Source organism: Salmo trutta, chromosome 35 (genome assembly GCF_901001165.1).
Source record: "Salmo trutta chromosome 35, fSalTru1.1, whole genome shotgun sequence".
In the NCBI taxonomy this organism is placed as follows: domain Eukaryota; kingdom Metazoa; phylum Chordata; class Actinopteri; order Salmoniformes; family Salmonidae; genus Salmo; species Salmo trutta.
Window position 1 is genome coordinate 38,493,807 of NC_042991.1, and position 22,176 is coordinate 38,515,982.

Consider the following 22,176-nt stretch of genomic DNA (forward strand, 5'->3'; position numbering starts at 1 on the left):
GATACCTAGTTAATAGGACAACTGAAAATGTGGGTTGTAAGGCATAATGTAAATGAAGTTAGGATATGTACGGCACTGTTGGTATGTGTTGGGGGGGGGGGGGGAACGGCATATGGTGGACAATGCAGGCAGTATTTAGTTGCGGACGTTAAAGTAGAACCCTCATCCCAGTCCATTCATCTGGCAACACAGCAACAACCTTCCCTCACCTTCCTTACTTTCTGTCCAAAAGGCATCAAACATTTCCAATAATAATCACCATGTTCTAGAATTGTGCATGATTCTACATAGCAGCTGCAGAAAAATCATTGATAACAACAACAAAAAAACACAAAAAAAAAAGTCTAGGATTTTGCTGGTAGCTTAGCTGTCATTTCCTAATCTCATGTTCTGTGGTACAGCTCTGTTCCTCTCCTATCTGGACATATACTGCATCATCGCCTCTTCCTCTTTCCTCTGCGGCTGTCCCGCCACCCTTTCTTCCTCATCCTCCTCTTCCTCACCCCCTTCTTCCTCGTGGGCGCCGGACATCTGAACTTTGACCCATCCGTCGGTGGCGAGGCCATGTTTCTTCTGGTGCCGTTTGTAGTTGTCCCAGTGTCCCGTGGTGTATCCACACTGCTGGCACTTATAAGGCTTCTCTCCCGTGTGTCTCAGCATGTGTCTCTTCAGATTCATACTCTGGTTACAGCTGTAGCTACACACTGCGCACTGGAACGGCTTGGCGCCCGAGTGGACCCGCTGGTGGCGTTTTAAGTTAGCCAGGTTCCCACAGGCGTAGTCACACAGGTGGCACTTGTACGGTTTCTCGCCCGTATGCACGCGGTGGTGGCGTTTCAGGTTGTCGAAGTGGGCGGAGGCGTAGTCGCACTGAGGGCACTTGTACGGTTTCTCACCGCTGTGCGTCTTCATGTGTCGCGCCAGGTGGTTGGGGTAGTGGGTGAGGAAGGGACAGGCGCTGCAGGTGTAGACCTTGTCCCCACGCTCCCCGGGGCTATTGGGGCCAGATGACTCCTTGGTCAGCATGTCCAGGGTGCATTTGGCACATATCTGGGCAGTAGAGCCATCCTCATCCTCCAGGGGGATACCACAGAGACGACAGGTAAAGGGGAAGAGCAGAGGAAGGAGAGAGTCTCTGTGTGTGTCCTCTGACTTCACTCCCACCACAGCTCTGACTCCAGGCCCAGACTTCGTGCTAGTCAAACACCTTGCTAAAGTCCCAGCCCCGACCCGAGCCCCAAGTCCAGGCCCCTCAAAAAGTCTTGGGGGCTGTTGCTCCAGTGGTGGTGGTAACCTTAGTCTGTTGTAGCGTGGCAGGTAGTCTCTGTTGTGGTTTAGATCAGACCTCACCACTTCTGAAATCAGAGCAGAGGTGGCCCAAATTAGTCATCACACACAGGGTTTTTCTTTATTTTTACTATTTTCTACATTGTAGAATAATAGTGAAGACATCAAAATTATGAAATAACACAGATTCATGTCGTCAGCAAAAAAAGTGTTAAACAAAATCACAATATATTTTATATTTGAGATTCTTTAAAGTAGCCACCATTTCTTTCCTTCTGATTGGCTAAAACGCATTAAGTTGTGTTGTGACAAGGTAGGGTTGGTATACAGATTATAGCCCTATTTGGTAAAAGACCAAGTCCATATTATGGCAAGAACAGCTCAAATAAGCAAAGAGAAACAACAGTCCATCATTACTTTAAGACATGAAGGTCAGTCAATAACGGAAGACTAAGAACTTTGAACGTTTCTTCAAGTGTAGTCACAAAAACCATCAAGCGCTATGATGAAACTGGCTCTCATGAGGACGGCCACAGGAAAGGAAGACCCAGAGTTTCCTCTGCTGCAGAGGATAAGTTCATTAGTTACCAGCCTCAGAAATCTGCAATTAACTGCACCTCAGACTGGCAGCTTCATTAAATAGTACCCGCAAAAGACCAGTCTCAAGGTCAACAGTGAAGAGGCGACTCCGAGATGCTGGCCTTCTAGGCAGCGTTGCAAAGAAAAAGCCATATCTCAGACTGGCCAATAAAAAGAAAAGATTAAGATGGGCAAAAGAACACAGACACTGGACAGAGGAACTCTGCCTAGAAGGCCAGCATCCTGGAGTCGCCTCTTCACTGTTGATGTTGAGACTGGTGTTTTGCGGGTACTATTTAATGAAGCTGCCAGTTGAGGACTTGCGCGGCATCTGTTTCTCAAACTAGACACTCTAATATACTTGTCTTCTTGCTCAGGGCCTCCCACTCCTCTTTCTATTCTGGTTAGAGCCAGTTTGCTCTGTTCTGTGAAGGGAGTAGTACACATCGTTGTACGAGATCTTCAGTTTCTTGGCAATTTCTTGCATGGAATAGCCTTAATTTCTCAGAACAAGAATAGACTGACGAGTTTCAGAAGAAAGTTCTTGGTTTCTGGCCATCTTGAGCCTGTAATCGAACCCACAAATGCTGATGCTCCAGATACTCAACTAGTCTAAAGGACAGTTTTATTGCTTCTTTAAATCAGCAACAACAGTTTCCAGCTGTACTAACATAATTCCAAAAGGGTTTTCTAATGATCAATTAGCCTTTTTAAAATGATAAACGTGGATAAGCTAACACAACGTGCCATTGGAACACAGGAGTGATGGTTGCTGATAATGGGCCTCTGTACGCCTATGTAGATATTCCATTAAAAATCAGCCGTTTCCAGCTACAATAGTCACTTACAACATTAACAATGTCTACACTGTATTTCTGATCAATTTGATGTTTACATTTTTTTTTTTTTAAATAACATTTGTTTCTTTCAAAAACAAGGACATTTCTAAGTGACCCCAACCTTTTGAATGGCAGTGTAATTGTATGAAAATACACATGAACACATCTTTAAAGTATTCCACATGGTGTAACTGAAGAACTGATACAGGCCTAAATCTTCAGTTAACATTTTTCATGAGCTGAAATAAAAGATCCCAGAAATGTTCCACACACACAAAAAGCTTATTTCTCTCAAAATGTCGTGAACACATTTGTTTACATCCCTGTTAGTGAGCCTTTGCCAAGATAATCCATCCACCTGACAGGTGTGGCATATCAAGAAGCTGATTAAACAGCGTGAACCTTGTGCTGGGGACAATAAAAGCCCACTGTAAAATGTGCAGTTTTGTCATACTAATTGCAGGAATGCCCGCCAGAGAATTGAATGTTCATTTTTCTACCATAAGCCGCCTCCAAGAGGATTTGGCAGTACGTCTAACCGGCCTCAGAACCGCAGATCACATGTAACCACGCCAGCCCTGGACCTCCACATCCAGCTTCTTCACATGCGGGATCGTCTGAAACTGTGGGTTTTACACAACCGAAGAATTTCTGCACAACCTGTCAAAAACCATCTCAAGGAAGCTCCTCTGCATGCTCGTGGTCCTCACCAGGGTTTTGATCTGACTGCAGTTCGGCTTCGTAACCGACTTCAATGGGCAAATGCTCACCTTCGATGGCCACTGGCACTCTGGAGAAGAGTGTGCTGTTTATAGATGAATCATGGTTTTAACTGTACCGGGCAGATGGCAGACAGCGAGTACGGCGTTGTGTGGGCGAGCGGTTTGCTGATGTTAGCGTTGTGAAGAGACTGCCCCATTGTGGGGTTATGGTATGAGCAGCAGGCATAAGCTACGGACAACGAGCACAATTGCATTTTAACGATGGCAATTTGAATGCACAGAGATACCGTGACGAGATCCTGAGGCCCATTGTCGTGCCATTCATCCGCCGCCATCACCTCATGTTTCAGCATGATAATGCACAGCCCCATGTCACAAAGATCTGTACACAATTCCTGGAAGCTGAAAATGTCCCAGTTCTTCCATGGCCTTCATACTCACCAGACATGTCACCCATTGAGCATGTTTGGGATGCTCTGGATCGACATGTACGAAAGCCTGTTCCAGTTCCCGCCAATATCCAGCAACTTCGCAGAGCCATTGAAGAGGAGTGGGACAACATTCCACAGGCACAATCAACATCCTGATCAACTCTATGTGAAGGAGATGTGTAACGCTGCATGAGGAAAATGGTGGTCACACCAGATACTGACCGGTTTTCTGATCCATAGCCCTACTTTTTATCTGTATATCTGTATTCCCAGTCATGTGAAATCGATAGATTGAGGCTTAATGAATTTATTTCAATTGACCGATTTCCTTATATAAACTGTAACTCAGTAAAATCTTTTAAATTGTTGCATGTTGCGTTTATATTTTTTCTGTGTAATTGAAAAATACCTTCAGCTGAAGCACTGGGCTCCTCCTTCTTCTTAAGACCATGCCCACTAGCAGGAGGACCAATAGGAGGAGGGCCAACGGCAGAGGGATCAATAGGAGATACGCAGGCAGGTCTGACTGCTTCCTGTCCCGCCCCCTGTCCCGGCTGTCCAACCACATGCATCCTCTGATGCCTCTTCAGGTTGCCTAGGGAACTGCAGGCGAAGGAGCAGCGGTCACACCTGTATGGTTTCTCTCCAGTGTGAATCCTCAGGTGTCTCTGCAGGTTGACCAGCTGGGCTGAGGCGTAGGTACACAGGGGACAGTGGTACGGCTTCTCCCCGTTGTGAGTCTTCATGTGCCTCTTGACGTGATTGGCATAGCGTGAGGAGAACCCACACAACTGGCAGGAGTGGAGCTTGGAGTTGGGACCGTCGTCGCCCATTATGGAGTTGTCGTCCGTTACGTCCCCTCCTTCCTCGCTATCGTCCGCTTGTGACCGCGAACCGGAGCGAAAGCCACCGAACGCACCGCTGAATTCCCCTCCTCCTCCTCCTCCTCCTCCCTTGCAGCAGCGGTGGCAGTAGGGTCCCACCAGATCCAGACCACAACCCCGGCAGGACAGGTAGGAGGGGAAGGGGGGCTCGAGGTCGGGCTGGGAGGTTGGACCATCCTCCTGGTCCCTGCAGCTCTCGGTGGCGGTTCGGGGCTCATCTGCGTCACTCTCCATACTGAGACGGCTGAAGGCACAACTCTCTTCCTCATCCCCCAGAGGGTACACAGAGAAGCCGATCTCAGCCGCTACAGAGTCTGAAAGGCAGATAAAAAGCTGTTATGATGAATCCTCACAGTCACAGGGTTAAATAAACTATCAATAGAAATGTTCCAGACTGAGAACCCATCCACACAACAGGAGGAGAAGTGGAGACGGGAGCCAATAACGACGAGTCTACACAGTAAGAGGCAACAGATATATTCATTTTTTTCTTCATATTTACTTTTTGTGGGGGGAGCCTTTAATTATTTTTACCAAAAAAAACATTCTACATTTAAACAATTGTTAAATTCTTTAGATCAACAATCTCCCATCAAAAGACATCCATGTGAACACTGTACAGAAAGTACGTTTTTAAAAAAACCTCTCCTTTCTATTCTGTAGGCCAAAAATAACAAGCAATCCTCTTTCTCCTATTAGGGATGTAACCAATGATGGATATAAACCCTGGATTGATGATGCTATGTTTTGGCCATTGAGAGGCTTTGAATCCACCGGTCGGCTATGTTGGCTCTCCCCAGTAGGAGCAGTCCTGCATCGGAATTAATGGAATTCTACAGTATTTCAATTAAAAAGGACATACATTTAAAAAAAAATAATTATAATAATTGTAGTGGGGACAGTAGCAATAGTAATCTATAAAAATGATACTTTAAGGAAAATGTTTAGCTCACATAATGTCTGTAATAGAATAAAATGTGGCAAAAACTAAATGTAGACATTAAATGCATTTCTATATCTTCCTAAATCTTTTTTACATTGGTGAGGGAGAGCCAAGATGGAGGCACGCTGGCTTCAACACAATGGTGAGGGAGAGCCAAGATGGAGGCACAGTGGCTTCAACACAATGGTGAGGGAGAGCCAAGATGGAGGCACAGTGGCTTCAACACAATGGTGAGGGAGAGCCAAGATTATTTACCTTTATTTATTTAACTAGGCAAGTCAGTTAAGAACAAAATCTTATTTTCAATGACGGCCTGGGAACAGTGAGTTAACTGCCTTGTTTAGGGGCAGAACGACAGATTATTACCTTGTCAGCTCGGGGATTCGATCTTGCAACCTATCGGTTACTGGCGCAACGCTCTAACCACTAGGCTATGCTGCCGCCCCACAAAATGGAGGCAAGGTCGGCTTCAAAAGAGTGCCCCGTAACAGGTATCTAGTGTATGTATCATTGGATGTGAGAAATGGATAATTTTTAAACTGTCAATAAGAAAAATTCCCAATGCAGCTACAAGCAACGGTTTGGGTCAACGGTTAAAGCACTGCACCTATACTACCATTACTGCCCCTATACTACCATTACTGCACCTATACTACCATTACTGCACCTATACTACCATTACTGCACCTATACTACCATTACTGCACCGATACTACCATTAATGCACCGATACTACCATTACTGCACCTATACTACCATTACTGCCCCTATACTACCATTACTGCACCTATACTACCATTACTGCCCCTATACTACCATTACTGCCCCTATACTACTTTACTGCACCTATACTACCATTACTGCACCTATACTACCATTACTGCCCCTATACTACCATTACTGCACCGATACTACCATTACTGCACCTATACTACCATTACTGCACCTATACTATCATTACTGCACCTATACTGCCCCTATACTACCATTACTGCCCCTATACTACCATTACTGCCCCTATACTACCATTACTGCACCGATACTACCATTACTGTACCGATACTACCATTACTGTACCGATACTACCATTACTGCACCGATACTACCATTACTGCACCTAAACTACCATTACTGCACCTATACTACCATTACTGCACCTATACTACCATTACTGCACCTATACTACCATTACTGCCCCTATACTACCATTACTGCCCCTATACTACCATTACTGCACCTATACTACCATTACTGCCCCTATACTACCATTACTGCCCCTATACTACCATTACTGCACCTATACTACCATTACTGCACCTATACTACCATTACTGCACCTATACTACCATTACTGCCCCTATACTACCATTACTGCACCTATACTACCATTACTGCCCCTATACTACCATTACTGCCCCTATACTACCATTACTGCCCCTATACTACCATTACTGCACCTATACTACCATTACTGCACCTATACTACCATTACTGTACCCCACTACCATTACTGCCCCTATACTACCATTACTGCCCCTATACTACCATTACTGCCCCTATACTACCATTACTGCACCTATACTACCATTACTGCCCCTATACTACCATTACTGCCCCTATACTACCATTACTGCCCCTATACTACCATTACTGTACCCCACTACCATTACTGCACCTATACTACCTTACTGTACCCCACTACCATTACTGTACCTCACCACCTTACTGTACCCCACTACCTCACTGTACCTCACTACCTTACTGTAACCCATTACCATTACTGTAACCCATTACCATTACTGTACCCCACTACCATTACTGTACCCCACTACCTTACTGTACCCCACTACCTTACTGTACCCCACTACCTTACTACCATTACTGTACCCCACTACCTCACTGTACCTTACTGTACCTCACTACCTTACTGTACCCCACTACCATTACTGTACCCCACTACCTTACTGTACCCCACTACCTTACTGTACCCCACTACCTTACTGTACCTCACTGTACCCCACTACCTTACTGTACCTTACTGTACCCCACTACCTTACTGTACCCCACTACCTTACTGTACCTCACTGTACCCCACCTCGCAAAGTTTGCATTTCCTTCTCATTAAACTTCTCAAAATATTGCCATACAGGACTTCACTGCTGTCGCTAGCCTTTCTCTGCCATTTTCCCAACTTAACGACAACGACATAGTGGGGGAGAGTCTACTCCAAAATAATTGATTACACGTCAACTCCCATTGGTGAGTGTCAAGATTCGACTCCTAAGATTCAGGATTTTAGGAACGGAGGAGACGGGTTAGTTGCAGTAATTCTGAGAACACAAACAATCACATCTTCCATAGCGAGCTAGCGAGGGACGGAGAGAGAGAGAGAGAGAGAGGAGGGGCACAGTATAGGCAGGTCTTTAAAACCTTCTCGTAGCAGGTTAGGAGAGCATTTTTAGCTAACCCTAATCCTTTTCCTAACCTAAGTCTCCTAACCTTCCACGTTAATTATTCTAACCTGCCAAGAAAAAGTAACTTCCGGTCGTAGCTCTACTACATCTGTCCAGAACTGTGGTAGAACCAGGCCACCAAAACAGTAGAGAAGTTGAGCCTCTTGCTTCAACGCTCTTAGTTGTGGAAAATTGACCCACTATGCAGTTAACTTCCTGCATCGACCTAAACCAAAAAAAACATGTTTTTTTGGTTAGGGATTTTTCTTAACATTAAGGATCCCGATTTCGTTTAAACGTTTACATCCCTATATCCTATCAAGAGTGAAATAGCCAAACCTCCAAACCCAATAACCCATAGCAGATGTGCTGACAATACTTAGTGTTAGACAGGTCAGACTAAACAGACAAGTATGCATCCCAACTGGCACCCTATTCCCTTTATAGTGTACTACTTTTGATTAGGGCCCATAGGGCTCTGGTTAAAGTAGTGCACTATATAGGGAAAAGGGTTCCATTTGGGACAGAGGCAAATCTGACAGACCTGCATTTGATTAAACCCTCAACAGAACAATTTTAAAGACCTACTGGGAAACAGTGTCTTTCGAATCCTGGCTAAGACTGCATGCCCTAGACTCCAAAGAACATTTCAGTATTCACAAGAAAGTATCTGGCTCCATCTCTGAAGTCAGACTAGACTACATTCAGAAGGTATCTGGCTCCATCTCTGAAGTCAGACTAGACTACATTCAGAAGGTATCTGGCTCCATCTCTGAAGTCAGACTAGACTACATTCAGAAGGTATCTGGCTCCATCTCTGAAGTCAGACTAGACTACATTCAGAAGGTATCTGGCTCCATCTATGAAGTCAGACTAGACTACATTCAGAAGGTATCTGGCTCCATCTCTGAAGTCAGACTAGACTACATTCAGAAGGTATCTGGCTCCATCTCTGAAGTCAGACTAGACTACATTCAGAAAGTATCTGGCTCCATCTCTGAAGTCAGACTAGACTACATTCAGAAGGTATCTGGCTCCATCTCCATCAAACCAATTCAAAAGGCAAATACAATCTCTGTTCTAGCAAATAATCATTTATAGCTCTACGTAGATAGTGTTTCATACTCACAGTGCTGGCAGCTTGTATTACCGCTATGCTGTTTGCAGTATTTACCCAAATAATAAGGGGTGAAAGATGCCTCTGTTGTAGTAGGCCTCCTCCCCAAAAAACAAGAAGAAAGAACAGGCAGTTTGGCTAGGCCTCTGTTCTCTCCCTCTTCTCCCTCCTTCTCTAAATCCTTCGTTCTCCGTCTCCTTTTCACTCCCTTTATCTCGGTCTGTGAAAACAGCCTTCTCTGACCTAGTCGTGGCTAGGCCTCTTTAGTATTTTTCTTCTCCCTCAGTCTCTCTCCTTCTTTCTGGCCTTATCTCTCTCTCTCTCTCTCTCTGAACTAAACCTAGCAGCAGTGAGGAATGGGAGATAAACCTCCTTCTCCCAGCCAGGCAGAGAGAGACTGTGAGCAGGGTACGAGTCTGGTACAGCCTTTTATTGAGCTTGTCTGTCCCTGCTCTGCTAGAAACTGCCTGCTGGATGATTACCAAGCCTAATGATGATGACTATAATGGCAGTGGCTGATGGTGATGATAATGATGATGATGATGATGATGATGATGACGATGACAGCGGGGGAGCGGGAGGCAGACAGGAGATGATGATGATGATGATAAATAAATGGTTTCCAGGGTAATGGAGTCCTTGATGATAATGGTGTCCTTGATGATAATGGCACTGCGTCTTTTTATGACCCTTATATAATAATGGCGGCTGCTTGCCACTGCTCTTTTTTTAAAAATATTTTCCTTTGCCATTTTTCAGATTGTTCTTTCTGACAAAGAGGCCACAGAGGGAGGGGAGGGAGAGGAGGGAGAGGGACTGGGAGAGAGGGGGACTGGCGAGGGAGGGAGAGAGAGAGGGAGGGAGGGAGAAATGTCCCTCAGCAGCACCCAACCAGCAGCGGGTTCATTTCTCTCTCTCTGCCTGTCATACTAAAGAGGCTGTCACCAACAGAGAGATAGACAGCTCAATGTGTAGTCAAATGCTTTTATGCAAATATTGTTCATGGCACATTGCTTTAGTAAAACTAATCAAGGATTCTGAAAGAATTTTCAGAAATATATTTTTACTGCTGGTTATGAACTTTGTGCAAAAAACAATCTCACAAAATAGCCACGGACCTAATAAAATATAAATATAAAAATGAATGGTAAAATGTAGGCAAGCGTTTAGTTTTCCAACAGACACTGCATTTTTCTTTGTCTCTATTTTATAAGTGATAAACACCACTGACTACAGCGTTACCACGCGAAATACCCTACAGCGTTACCTGGCGAAATACCCTACAGCGTTACCTCGCGAAATACCCTACAGCGTTACCTGGCGAAAGACTACCTACAGCGTTACCTCGCGAAAGACCTTACAGCCTTACCTCGCGAAAGACCCGACAGCGTTACCTCGCGAAAGACCCTACAGCCTTACCTCGCGAAAGACCCTACAGCGTTACCTCGCGAAAGACTACAGCGTTACCTCGCGAAAGACCTACAACCTTACCTCGCGAAAGACCCTACAGCCTTACCTCGCGAAAGACCCTACAGCCTTACCTCGCGAAAGACCCTACAGCGTTACCTCGCGAAAGACCCTACAGCGTTACCTCGCTAAATACCCTACAGCGTTACCTCGCGAAAGACCCTACAGCGTTACCTCGCGAAAGACTACAGCGTTACCTCGCGAAAGACCTACAACCTTACCTCGCGAAAGACCCTACAGCCTTACCTCGCGAAAGACCCTACAGCCTTACCTCGCGAAAGACCCTACAGCGTTACCTCGCTAAATACCCTACAGCGTTACCTTGCGAAAGACCCTACAGCGTTACCTCGCTAAATACCCTACAGCGTTACCTCGCGAAAGACCCTACAGCGTTACCTCGCGAAAGACCTACAGCATGTGAAAGGGGCATACTCATAATGGGAAAAATAAATTGGCCCCCACAGGCACAACCAGTGTTACACAATCTCTATGTCAGGCAGTGTCAGAGGAAGGCCCCCCAAAAAATCCAAGTCTCCAGCAACCCAAGCCATAGACTCTCCTACCAACCGGCAAACTCTACCGGAGCATTGGCTTTTGGACCAACAGGCTCCGAGACAGCTTCTACCCAGAAGCCATAAGACTGCCATAAAACCGCAAAAAAAAAAACGCTAAATAGCCATAAAACCGCTAAATAGTGAATTAATGGTTACCCTAGACCATCTTGCACTGACTTATGCACACTCACCAGACTATATACGGTGCATTCGGAAAGTATTCAGACCCCTTGACTTTTTACACATTTTGTTACGTTACAGCCTTATTCTAAAATGATTCCTTTGTTTTTTTCCCCCCTCATCAATCTACACACAATATCCCATAAAGACAAAGAAAAAACAGGTTATAATTTTTTGCACATGCATTAAAATAAAACTGAAATATCACATTTACATAAGTATTCAGACCCTTTACTCAGTACTTTGTTGACGCATCTTTGGCAGCGATTACAGCCTTGAGCATGACGCTACAAGCTTGGCAAACCTGTATTTGGGAAGTTTCTTCCATTCTTCTCTGCAGATCCTCTCAAGCTCTGTCAGGTTGGATGGGGAGCGTCGCTGCACAGCTATTTTCAGGTCTCTCCAGAGATGTTTGATCAGGGTTCAAGTCCGGGCTCTGGTTGGGCCACTAAAGGACATTCAGAGACTTGTCCTGAAGCCACTCCTGCGTTGTCTTGGCTGTGTGCTTAGGGTCGTTGTCCTGTTGGAAGGTGAACCTTCACCCCAGTCTGAGGTCCTGAGCGCTCTGGAGCAGGTTTTCATCAATTTTCTCTCTGTACTTTGCTCCGTTCATCTCTTCCTCAATCCTGACTAGTCTCCCAGTCCCTGCTGCTGAAAAACCTCCCCACAGCATGACGCTGCCACCACCATGCTTCACCGTAGGGATGGTGACAAGTTTCCTCCAGACGTGATGCTTGGCATTCAGGCCAAAGAGTTCAATCTTGGTTTCATCAGACCAGAGAGTCTAGTTTCTTTTAGGTGCCTTTTGGCCAACTCCAAGCGGGCTGTCATGTACCTTTTACTGAGGAGTGGCTTCTGTCTGGCCACTCTGCCATAAAGGTCTGATTGGTGGGCTGCTGCAGAGATGTCCTTCTGGAAGGTTCTCCCATCTCCACAGAGGAACTCTGGAGCTCTGTCAGTGACCATCAGGGTTTTGGTCACCTACCTGACCAAGGCCCTTCTCCTCCGATTGCTCAGTTTGGCCAGGCAGCTCTAGGAATGGTCTTTGGTGGTTCCAAACTTCTTCCATTTAAGAATGATGGAGGCCACTGTGTTCTTGGGGACCTTCAATGCTGCAGATTTTTTTTGGAGCCCTTCCCCAGATCTGTGCCGACATAATCCTGTCTTGGATCTCTACGGACAATTCCTTCCACCTCATGGCTTGGTTTTTGCTCTGACATGTACTGTCAACTGTGGGACCTTATATAGACAGGTGTGTGCCTTTCCAAATCATATCCAATCAATTGAATTTACCACAGGTTGACTCCAATCAAGTTGTAGAAACATCTCAAGGATGATCAATGGAAACAGGAAGCCCCTGAGCTCAATTTCGAGTCTCATAGCAAAGGGTCTGAATACTTATGTAAATAAGGTATGTTTTTTTTATTTGTAATACATTTGTAAACATTTCAAAAATGTTATCGCTTTATCATTATGGTGTTTTTTGATGTCATTATGGGGTTTTGTGATGTCATTATGGGGTATTGTGATGTCATTATGGGGTATTGTGATGTCATTACGGGGTATTGTGATGTCATTATGGTGTATTGTGATGTCATTATGGTGTATTGTGATGTCATTATGGGGTATTGTGTGCAGATTGATGAGAGATGTTTATCTTATTTCATCCATCTTAGAATAAGGCTGTAACGTAACAAAAAGTGAGAAAAGTCAAGGGGTCTGAATACTTTCCGAATGCACTGTACACACAAACACACACTCATCATTTGCTGCTGCTACACTGTTCTTTATTTTACTAATACCTAGTCACTTTACCCTGCCTTCCATGTACATATCTACCTCAAATACCTTGTACCTCTGCACATTGATCTGGTACTCCCTGTATATAGCTCCACATTGATCTGGTACTGGTACTTCCTGTATATTGCTCCACATTGATCTGGTACTTCCTGTATATAGCTCCACATTGATCTAGTACTGGTACTCCCTGTATATAGCTCCACATTGATCTGGTACTCCCTGTTTATAGATCCACATTGATCTGGTACTGGTACTCCCTGTATATAGCTCCACATTGATCTGGTACTCCCTGTATATAGCTCCACATTGATCTGGTACTGGTACTCCCTGTATATAGCTCCACATTGATCTGGTACTCCCTGTATATAGCTCCACATTGATCTGGTACTCCCTGTATATAGCTCCACATTGATCTGGTACTCCCTGTATATAGCGCCACATTGATCTGGTACTGGTACTTCCTGTAGAAACACAAACTCACTTCCTTGACAACAGCTCTGCTCCACTCTGTGAAGCATGAATGCCCTGACTTGACCGGAGGCCGCATCAGTCATAAACGCTGTAAGGCCACCACAGATTCCACAATGACCATAAAATAGGCTTTTAGTGATTTACGCCTTGTGCACAACGGTTGCATCAAACGGTATGTGTTCCGGCAGAAGCCCATTCAGTTCATTGGGAGGCAATCCGCACTGCTGCAAATCAACAACCGGACTAGTTAGTGTGCAGTGTCGCGTAGATTTCTTCAACGTGTGCGTTGCTTTGCCTACCAGTAGAAAACCACCTTAGAAGTTACTAAATGTGTAACGCGATTATTTTTGTTGTTATTGTGAAGAATAAGTCAAATGTACCGTACAGCAATAACCACGTGGCGTTATGCTTGATCTGGTAACGTGGTGCTGAGTCGCCACACAGAGTGTTATTGCAGAGCCTTCAGATGCTTGTTGCCAAATCAAAGCTCCATAACGGGATGCAAAATGCTCCGCATCGACATTGATTGTTTCACGGTCGGTGGGGCCAGTTCATCCTGTACAAACACATTTCCTTGACAACAAAAAAAATGGGAGAACTTTGACGAAAGACCATAAGAACAAGTTTCCAAAAATAAACATATTTCTATATCTCGTGTAGGGATTAAAAAAATAATAATAATAATTTTGAACTACTGGAAAGATAATAGTAATAGGTAATAATAGGTAATGGGGATAGATGCGGTAGAGGTCAAAGGAACACCGACCGTGGGGGGATAGAAGGACGACGCTGGATTAACGCACATTCAAGAAATCTGCTGCAACAATGTGGATATTTGTCAAATCCGTCATGATTGATGTAAAAGGCCCACAATGTGGTTAATAAAGTCCGATTTTGATATATTTGGCTGTTTTTGCTGCATAACATTTAGAAGGTGATGCTAAATGCTAACTCCCGTTTGAATCAGCTGTTAGCATAGCTAGCATACAGAAATCGGTGGTGGTTGTAAATTGTTTTTAACTGTAAATGCAGTTGATTGATGACATGAACTTGTATTGGGGGTTGACATCCATACAAGCATTATACTCCGATTTTTACCTCAATATAGTGGGAAATACAAATGTAGGCTAATTTTGCTGGGGGGGCAATAAAGAGATTGGGATATTTCCCCCACGGCATCTTTCACCGTGGCGTTTTCATGGTTTTGGTTGACCTCTTTACCGCATCTATGGAAACGGAAACTTGGAGGCCGTTGCGGGACAAGTTCGTAAAACCCCCCCCAAAAAATATATATAATCCAAAAGGTTGAAATGGAGATGCATGTGGGAAAAAAAAAAATCGCCTTTTTACTTGATGCCATCTTGGCTGAGCTCCTATGTCAAGCACACAGAAATTGGGAGTCCAACATCTCAAAAAGTTGTAAGGTATTCTTTCGTTCAGCCAGTTGCTTGTAATTAGCTGGCTGGCTATAGAGATTAGCCCCGAAGCACAATAGGTATGAATGCTCTTAACGTTTGCGGAGGCCACGTTACTGTAAATGCTGTACGGCCACTGCAGATGCTGGATTGACCATAACATCGCTCACACACACAGCCTCCCCCTCCCTAATAGCCTACAGCTGCTTGCTCCCACTCTCAAATCAAATCTTATTTATCACATGCCCAAATACAACTAGTTATATACAGGGAGTACCATTACCAGATCAATGTGGAGCAACAGTACCAGTCAAAAGTTTGGACACACCTACTCATTCAAGGGTTTTTCTTTATTTTTTACTGTTTTCTACATTGTAGAATAACAGTGAAGACATCAAAACTATGAAATAACACATATGGAATCATGTAGTAACCAAAGAAAGTGTTAAACAAATCTAAATATATTTTAGATTCTTCCAAGGTGCCACCTTGACAGCTTTCCACACTCTTGGCATTCTCTCAACCAGCTTATCCTTCTTGGTCAAATATCCCTTAAACAGTCTGGAGGTGTGTTGGGTCATTGTCCTGTTGAAAAACAAATGATAGTCCCACTAAGAGCAAACCAGATGGGATAGCGTATCGTTGCAGAATGCGGTGGTAGCCATGCTGGTTAAGTGTGCCTTGAATTCTAAATCAATCACAGTGTCCCCAGCACCCCCACACCTCCTCCTCCATGCTTCACGGTGAGAATCACACATGCAGAGATCATCCGTTCACCTACTCTGCGTCACGAAGACACGGCAGTTGGAACCAAAAATCTCAAATTTGGACTCATCAGACCAAAAGGACAGATTTCCACTGGTCTAATGTCCATTGCTCGTGTTTCTTGGCCCAAGCAAGTCTCTTCTCAGTAGTGGTTTCCTTGCAGCAATTCGACCATGAAGGCCTGATTCACACAGTCTCCTCTGAACAGTTGATGTTGATGTGTCTATTACTTTAACTCTATGAAGCATTTATTTGGGCTGCAATTTCTGAGGCTGGTAACTAATGAACTTATCCTCTGCAGCAGAGGAAACTCTGGGTCTTCCTTTCCTGTGGAGGTCCTCGTGAGAGCCAGTTTCATCATTGCGCTTCATGGTTTTGCGACTGCACTTGAAGAAACTTTAAAAGTTCTTGACATTTTCCGTATTGACTGACCTTCATGTCTTAATGTAATGATGGACTGTCGTTTCTTTTTGCTTATTTGAGTTGTTCTTGCCATAATATGGACTTGGTATTTTACCAAATAGGGCTATCTTCTGTATACCAGCCCTACCTTGTCACAACACAACTGATTGGCTGAAACGCATTAAGAAGGAAAGACGGGCCTCCAGAGTGGCGCAGGGGTCTAAGACACTGCAGCGCAGCGCTAGCTGTGCCACTAGAGATTCTGGGTTTGAGTCCAGGCTCTGTCACAGCCGGCTGCAACCGCACAATTGTCCCAGCGTTGTCTGGGTTAGGGGAAGGTTTAGCCGGTAGGGATATCCTTGTCCCATCGCGCACTAGCGACTCCTGTGGCAGGCCGGGCGCAGTGCACGTCGACACAGGTCGCCAGGTGTACAGTGTTTCTCCCGAGTCCGTACGGGAGTTGCAGCGATGAGACAAGACTAACTACCAATTGGATACCATGAAATTGGGGAGAAAAAGGGGTAAAAATAAATAGAAAGATCCAAAAAATATATTTTTTTTAAAGGAAAGAAATTACACAAATTATCTTTTAACAAGGCACACCTGTTAATTGAAATGCCTTCCAGGTGACTACCTCATGAAGCTGGTTGAGAGAATGCAAAGTGTTCAAAGCTGTCATCAAGGTAAAGGGTGGTTACTTTGAAGAATCTCCAATATAAAATATATTTAGACTTCTTTAACACCGTTTTGGTTACTACATGATTCCATGTGTTATTTCATAGTTTTGATGTCTTCACTATTATTCTACATTGTAGGAAATAGTAAAACAAAGAAAAACCCTGGAATGAGTTGGTGTGTACAAACCTTTGACTGGTACTGTATGTCAGCTGTTATGACAGATTATGACATGGTTATGACCGTGATACGACACTGAGTTTTAATTGGCTTTCTCCAATCTGATGGTTAAATACTCAACCAAACTAGGACCGAACTGACAGTGAAGTAGTCCAATTTGTAGAACTTTTCATTTAATTCAGCACTGCATCAAAATACCGTTATAGACGATATTGTAAAAAAAAAAATTCATACCAGTATGTATATTACCCAGCCATACCTTGACCCCGACTGTTGTAGGTTTGGTGCTCTCCAGAACATCTCAAATGTGTCTGGCAATGCAAGATTAATTCAGCGGTAACTTTTTGACCTCCATGACATGCTTCTATCATGGAACAGGTCTCGGTTATAAAAATAGATTTGATCTCAAATCGCCCATCAAGGCATGACATTTACATTTTAGTCCTTTAACAGACGCTCTTATTCAGAGCAATTTACAGTAGTCAGTGCATACCTTTCATACTTTTTGTTGTAGTGATTAAGGCCTTGATTTATAGGCATAACATTTTGTCTAGTTAAGTGCTCCACATCTCAAGTTATATTTCCGTCCAACAAAACCAACCTGTCTGAATAAAGCTTTAATGCATTTAGTACCATCCTGTCTGAATAAAGCTGTAATACATTTAGTACCAACCTGTCTGAATAAAGCTTTAATACATTTAGTACCAGCCTGTCTGAATAAAGCTTTAATACATTTAGTAACATCCTGTCTGAATAAAGCTTTAATACATTTAGTACCAACCTGTCTGAATAAAGCTGTAATACATTTAGTACCAACCTGTCTGAATAAAGCTTTAATACATTTAGTACCATCCTGTCTGAATAAAGCTTTAATGCATTTAGTACCAACCTGTCTGAATAAAGCTTTAATACATTTAGTACCATCCTGTCTGAATAAAGCTTTAATACATTTAGTACCAACCTGTCTGAATAAAGCTTTAATACATTTAGTACCATCCTGTCTGAATAAAGCTGTAATACATTTAGTACCAACCTGTCTGAATAAAGCTTTAATACATTTAGTACCAACCTGTCTGAATAAAGCTCTAATACATTTAGTACCAACCTGTCTGAATAAAGCTCTAATGCATTTAGTACCAACCTGTCTGAATAAAGCTTTAATACATTTAGTACCAACCTGTCTGAATAAAGCTGTAATACATTTAGTACCAACCTGTCTGAATAAAGCTTTAATACATTTAGTACCAACCTGTCTGAATAAAGCTCTAATGCATTTAGTACCAACCTGTCTGAATAAAGCTTTAATACATTTAGTACCAACCTGTCTGAATAAAGCTGTAATACATTTAGTACCAACCTGTCTGAATAAAGTTTTAATACATTTAGTACCAACCTGTCTGAATAAAGCTTTAATAAATTAAATACCAACCTGAGTACTTGTCGTCCAAGCCTAGGATCTTGTCATGGCCAGGGTCACCAAACTCAAGGTCGTGTCCCAGAAGGAAATCTGCCTTCAAGGTCAGGCTTCCTGGAGCTCCAATGGTTAATACACCATCTTCAGAATCCACTGAAACACAAAGCAACAGTTAGATATAGCATAAATTACAATACAAGGTCAGGCTTCCTGGAGCTCCAATGGTTAATACACCATCTTCAGAATCCATCATCATACAAAACAACCTTTATTTATATTCGTTAATACATCTAGTATAATAAAAAATAGAGTTTGCTAGAAAATAGCTTTACATGAAGGTTAGAAGTCATAAGGATGTGAGAAAGTATGAATATTAAATCAAGCCATGTTTTTCTAGCCTTACTGACAGAAATGCTCATTGCTCCAAGTTAATGTAAAAAAAACACCCTTGACACAAAGCTATGAATATTCAATAGTCAAAGACACCAGCTGCCTGTAATTTCCAAGACATTCTGCCACAATTAAAGCAATACTTCGGGATTTTGGCAATGACTGGAAGTCTACAGGTATTTTTTATTTATACCTTTATTTAACTAGGCAAGTCAGTTAAGAACAAATTCTTATTTACAATGACGGCCTACCCCGGCCAAACCTGGACGACGCTGGGCCAATAGCGTGCCGCCCTATGGGACTCCCAATCACGGCCGGTTGTGATTCATTATGTATTAGGTAGGTATGGATTAAGTATGTAGACTTCCAGCCATTGACTTCCAGTCATTGTGCTAAGGCTAATTAGCATTGGCTCGGGAAGGTACCGCTAACTTCCTTCAATACTGGACACAGAGACATGAATATTGTATCCACAAGTTCATCTGACTCTGGGGTTAGTAGTGCCAAAATCCTAAAGTATCCCTTTAATAAAGGCCTTCTGAGTGAACTAATACTCTGCTGTCCTCTAGTGGAGAATGCGATGCATGACAGTACATGAGTCAGTGGCTTCCTCCCTGTATAATTCACTACTTTTGACCAGAGCCATATGGGGCCCTGGTCAAAAGTAGTGAACTATCTAGGGAAGAGGGTTTGCCTAGCTATCCAGACTCCTTGCTCGGGCCAAACGCTACACCACGCTCACGGACGTTAGTTTATTGTCCACAATGAGTGAATCCCCGAGCTGACAAGGTAAAAATCTGTCGTTCTGACCCTGAGCAAGACAGTTAATCCACTGTTCCCCGGGCGCCGAAGACGTGGATTAAGGCAGCCCCCCACACCTCTCTGATTCAGAGAGGGTTGGGTTAAATGCGGAAGACACATTTCAGTTGGACAACTGACTAGGTATCTCCCTTTCCGAGTGCCTTCCTCGACCCTTCACCAAACGCGAACATATTCGAGGCCGTCTGATTTCTCCAGAAACCAATGGGTTGGGCCAGAGCCAGTCACACAGGTGGGTAAAGCTGTGGTTTTTGAAAATCGGTCATTGGCTTTGATACTCTGATTGGTTAGAGATGACCAAAAGCGTTGACCTTGTTTTGTACAAAACGGCCCTCATGCTCCTCAAAACCACAAACGACTTCAATGACGTCAGGCTCAGACTGAAGTACGAAGCGAACGACAGCAGCAAAAATAATTTTGTGTGAGTCGTCAGGCTAGAATAGGGTACCATTTGAGACGTAACCTTAATTGGTCTTTGACCATTGGAGAGGAGGACGGTAGTTACGGCAGTAGCCAATGTTAATGACAAGATCCCATCTGCTGCCATCGATGAGAACCAAGACGCCTGGTAAAGTGTTTCTATGACGTAGTCGAGGACATTTCCTGCATCTTAAATCATATTCAAGTCACTGGCTCTCTTAATTCACCTTTCCTCAATTCCCCATCTCCTCACCTCACCTCCTTCTCAAAACACATTGGAAGGAAGGACCGCGGACATTTTTTCTTCAATATGGTTGAGGAGGCAAGGAGATCGGTTGTGAGTAATCACAGGAAGACAAATTAGGACAGAGCCAATTACTTAATAAGTAATTTCCTAACTGATAGTTTATCTTTTTTTTTTTTTTTCTTATACATGTGTTCCTCAAAGATTATAAAGTGAAAACAACTGTTTAAACATAGCCAATAAAATGCCCATGTGGGGACAGATTGTTTGTGTCCATTTCTATGTCTCTGGCATTTTTTTGGTCTCTAGCTACATGAACTTGATGTTCCCACTCTTCAACATGTTAGAAAGTGGTCACCATTAGTTCCCACCCTACAACTGGTCCAGTAAACAACATTCTGTAGTGAATGAATACAGTTCTTCCTGTATTTCAAATTTGACCATCTGCTCTCATACAGGAAACGTTAAGACCAGAGCACAAAGATCAGGAACGTCATTAGCATAACATGCATGTTGCCCTCTAGAGAATTGGATCAACGTTCTCTGTGCTATACAGGCCCAATGCATATAACAGTGGCTTACAGTTATAGGAATGTGACAATTTGAGCCCTTACACTTGACAGGTTGAGGATTCTGTTGTTTTCTTCTTGGCATCTTCCGGTCAGCCTCTCTCTTCTGCCACCTCTTCTGAAAGACCTCTGGAACTATCAGCTCATTCTGTTTTTATCCATGAAACTGCTTCTCCAGTAGTTCTAATAGTCACACAAACACAGAAAAATAGCGATGTCTATCAACCAGATATGACAATGCATTTTCAAGCAATTCAGGCATAATTGGCCCAAGCTATCTCTATTACCCTGGTATAGGCATTTACTAGTTAGCTAACTAGCTAGCAAACCAAAACGTGTGATACACGGACCTACCAGCTCCACAGCAATGAATAAAATGCCACTTTAAATAACGAACGCTAGTTAGCGAGCTAACGTTAGATGGCTTGCTAAGTCGAGTATCATAATGCAGACAGATCGAATCGCTGGCTATCGTTCGGATGTTGCTCCTGGTCCTTAATGATCCTTTGTAGACAGCTAGCCAGCTAGTTAATGATGTTAGCTAGCTAACATGAACGACTGCACAACGTTACCAGGCTAATTTGTCTGAAAGAGCAAACAAAAGAGTAACATAAGAATTATAGCTAGCTAATGTTAGATATTCATGTCCGGTTTGTTATATATGGAGTACTCTAAAAGCTTGATAGTTAATGATAGCGTGCAGGTTAACATTAGTAGCTAGCTAGCTAGCTAAACAGCAAGTACAGTATGTGCTAAATTAGCCAGCTAGCTAACGTTAGCTATCAAGCTACCGTTTATTTACAAAGCTACATTTAGTAAATAAACCTCTCGACTGTAGCCAGTAAAGCTCCATGTACCCGTGCATAAACGAAACCTAAATTACCGTGTCTATATATCCGCCATTTCTTTATCTGCAGCGGCGACAAAGAAAGGCAATTAATATTGTTTTTCATAACTTAATTGATTTTTTGATTTCCATTGTATACATTCGCTTCCGCTGTTGTACGTGTTTCCGCTTCCTAAATTAATTTCCGGTTGTCTGTGTCATGGTACTTGTAGTTCTTTTCTGTTTCTAATCATTTTAGCCATGTGAAATGTATATTTTTTGTGTATTTCATGTGCTGTGACAGGAGAAGAGAACGTCATTCTATTCTTA

General features: G+C 43.3%; 1 protein-coding gene across 1 annotated transcript; it reads right to left on the bottom strand.

Moving 5' to 3' along the window:
• Positions 1 to 118: 118 nt before the first annotated feature.
• On the bottom strand, positions 119 to 22,058 carry LOC115175176 (zinc finger protein 513). The gene is made up of 5 exons (XM_029734409.1): positions 21,904 to 22,058; positions 21,066 to 21,203; positions 18,594 to 18,731; positions 4,268 to 5,056; positions 119 to 1,355 (listed from the first exon to the last, which is right to left on the bottom strand). The coding sequence occupies exons 2-5, from the start codon at positions 21,103 to 21,105 to the stop codon at positions 415 to 417; spliced, it is 1,908 nt and encodes a 635-aa protein (XP_029590269.1). The 5' UTR covers positions 21,106 to 21,203; positions 21,904 to 22,058; the 3' UTR covers positions 119 to 414.
• Positions 22,059 to 22,176: the final 118 nt, after the last annotated feature.

Coding starts and splice junctions, on each gene's coding strand:
- LOC115175176 (XM_029734409.1), bottom strand. CDS start 21,105: ATGCCAAGAAGAAAACAACAGAATCCTCAACCTGTCAAGT. Junction 18,732..21,065: donor GAATCCTCAACCTGTCAAGT/GTAAGGGCTCAA, acceptor TTTGTGTTTCAG/TGGATTCTGAAGATGGTGTA. Junction 5,057..18,593: donor CTTGGACGACAAGTACTCAG/GTTGGTATTTAA, acceptor TCTGCCTTTCAG/ACTCTGTAGCGGCTGAGATC.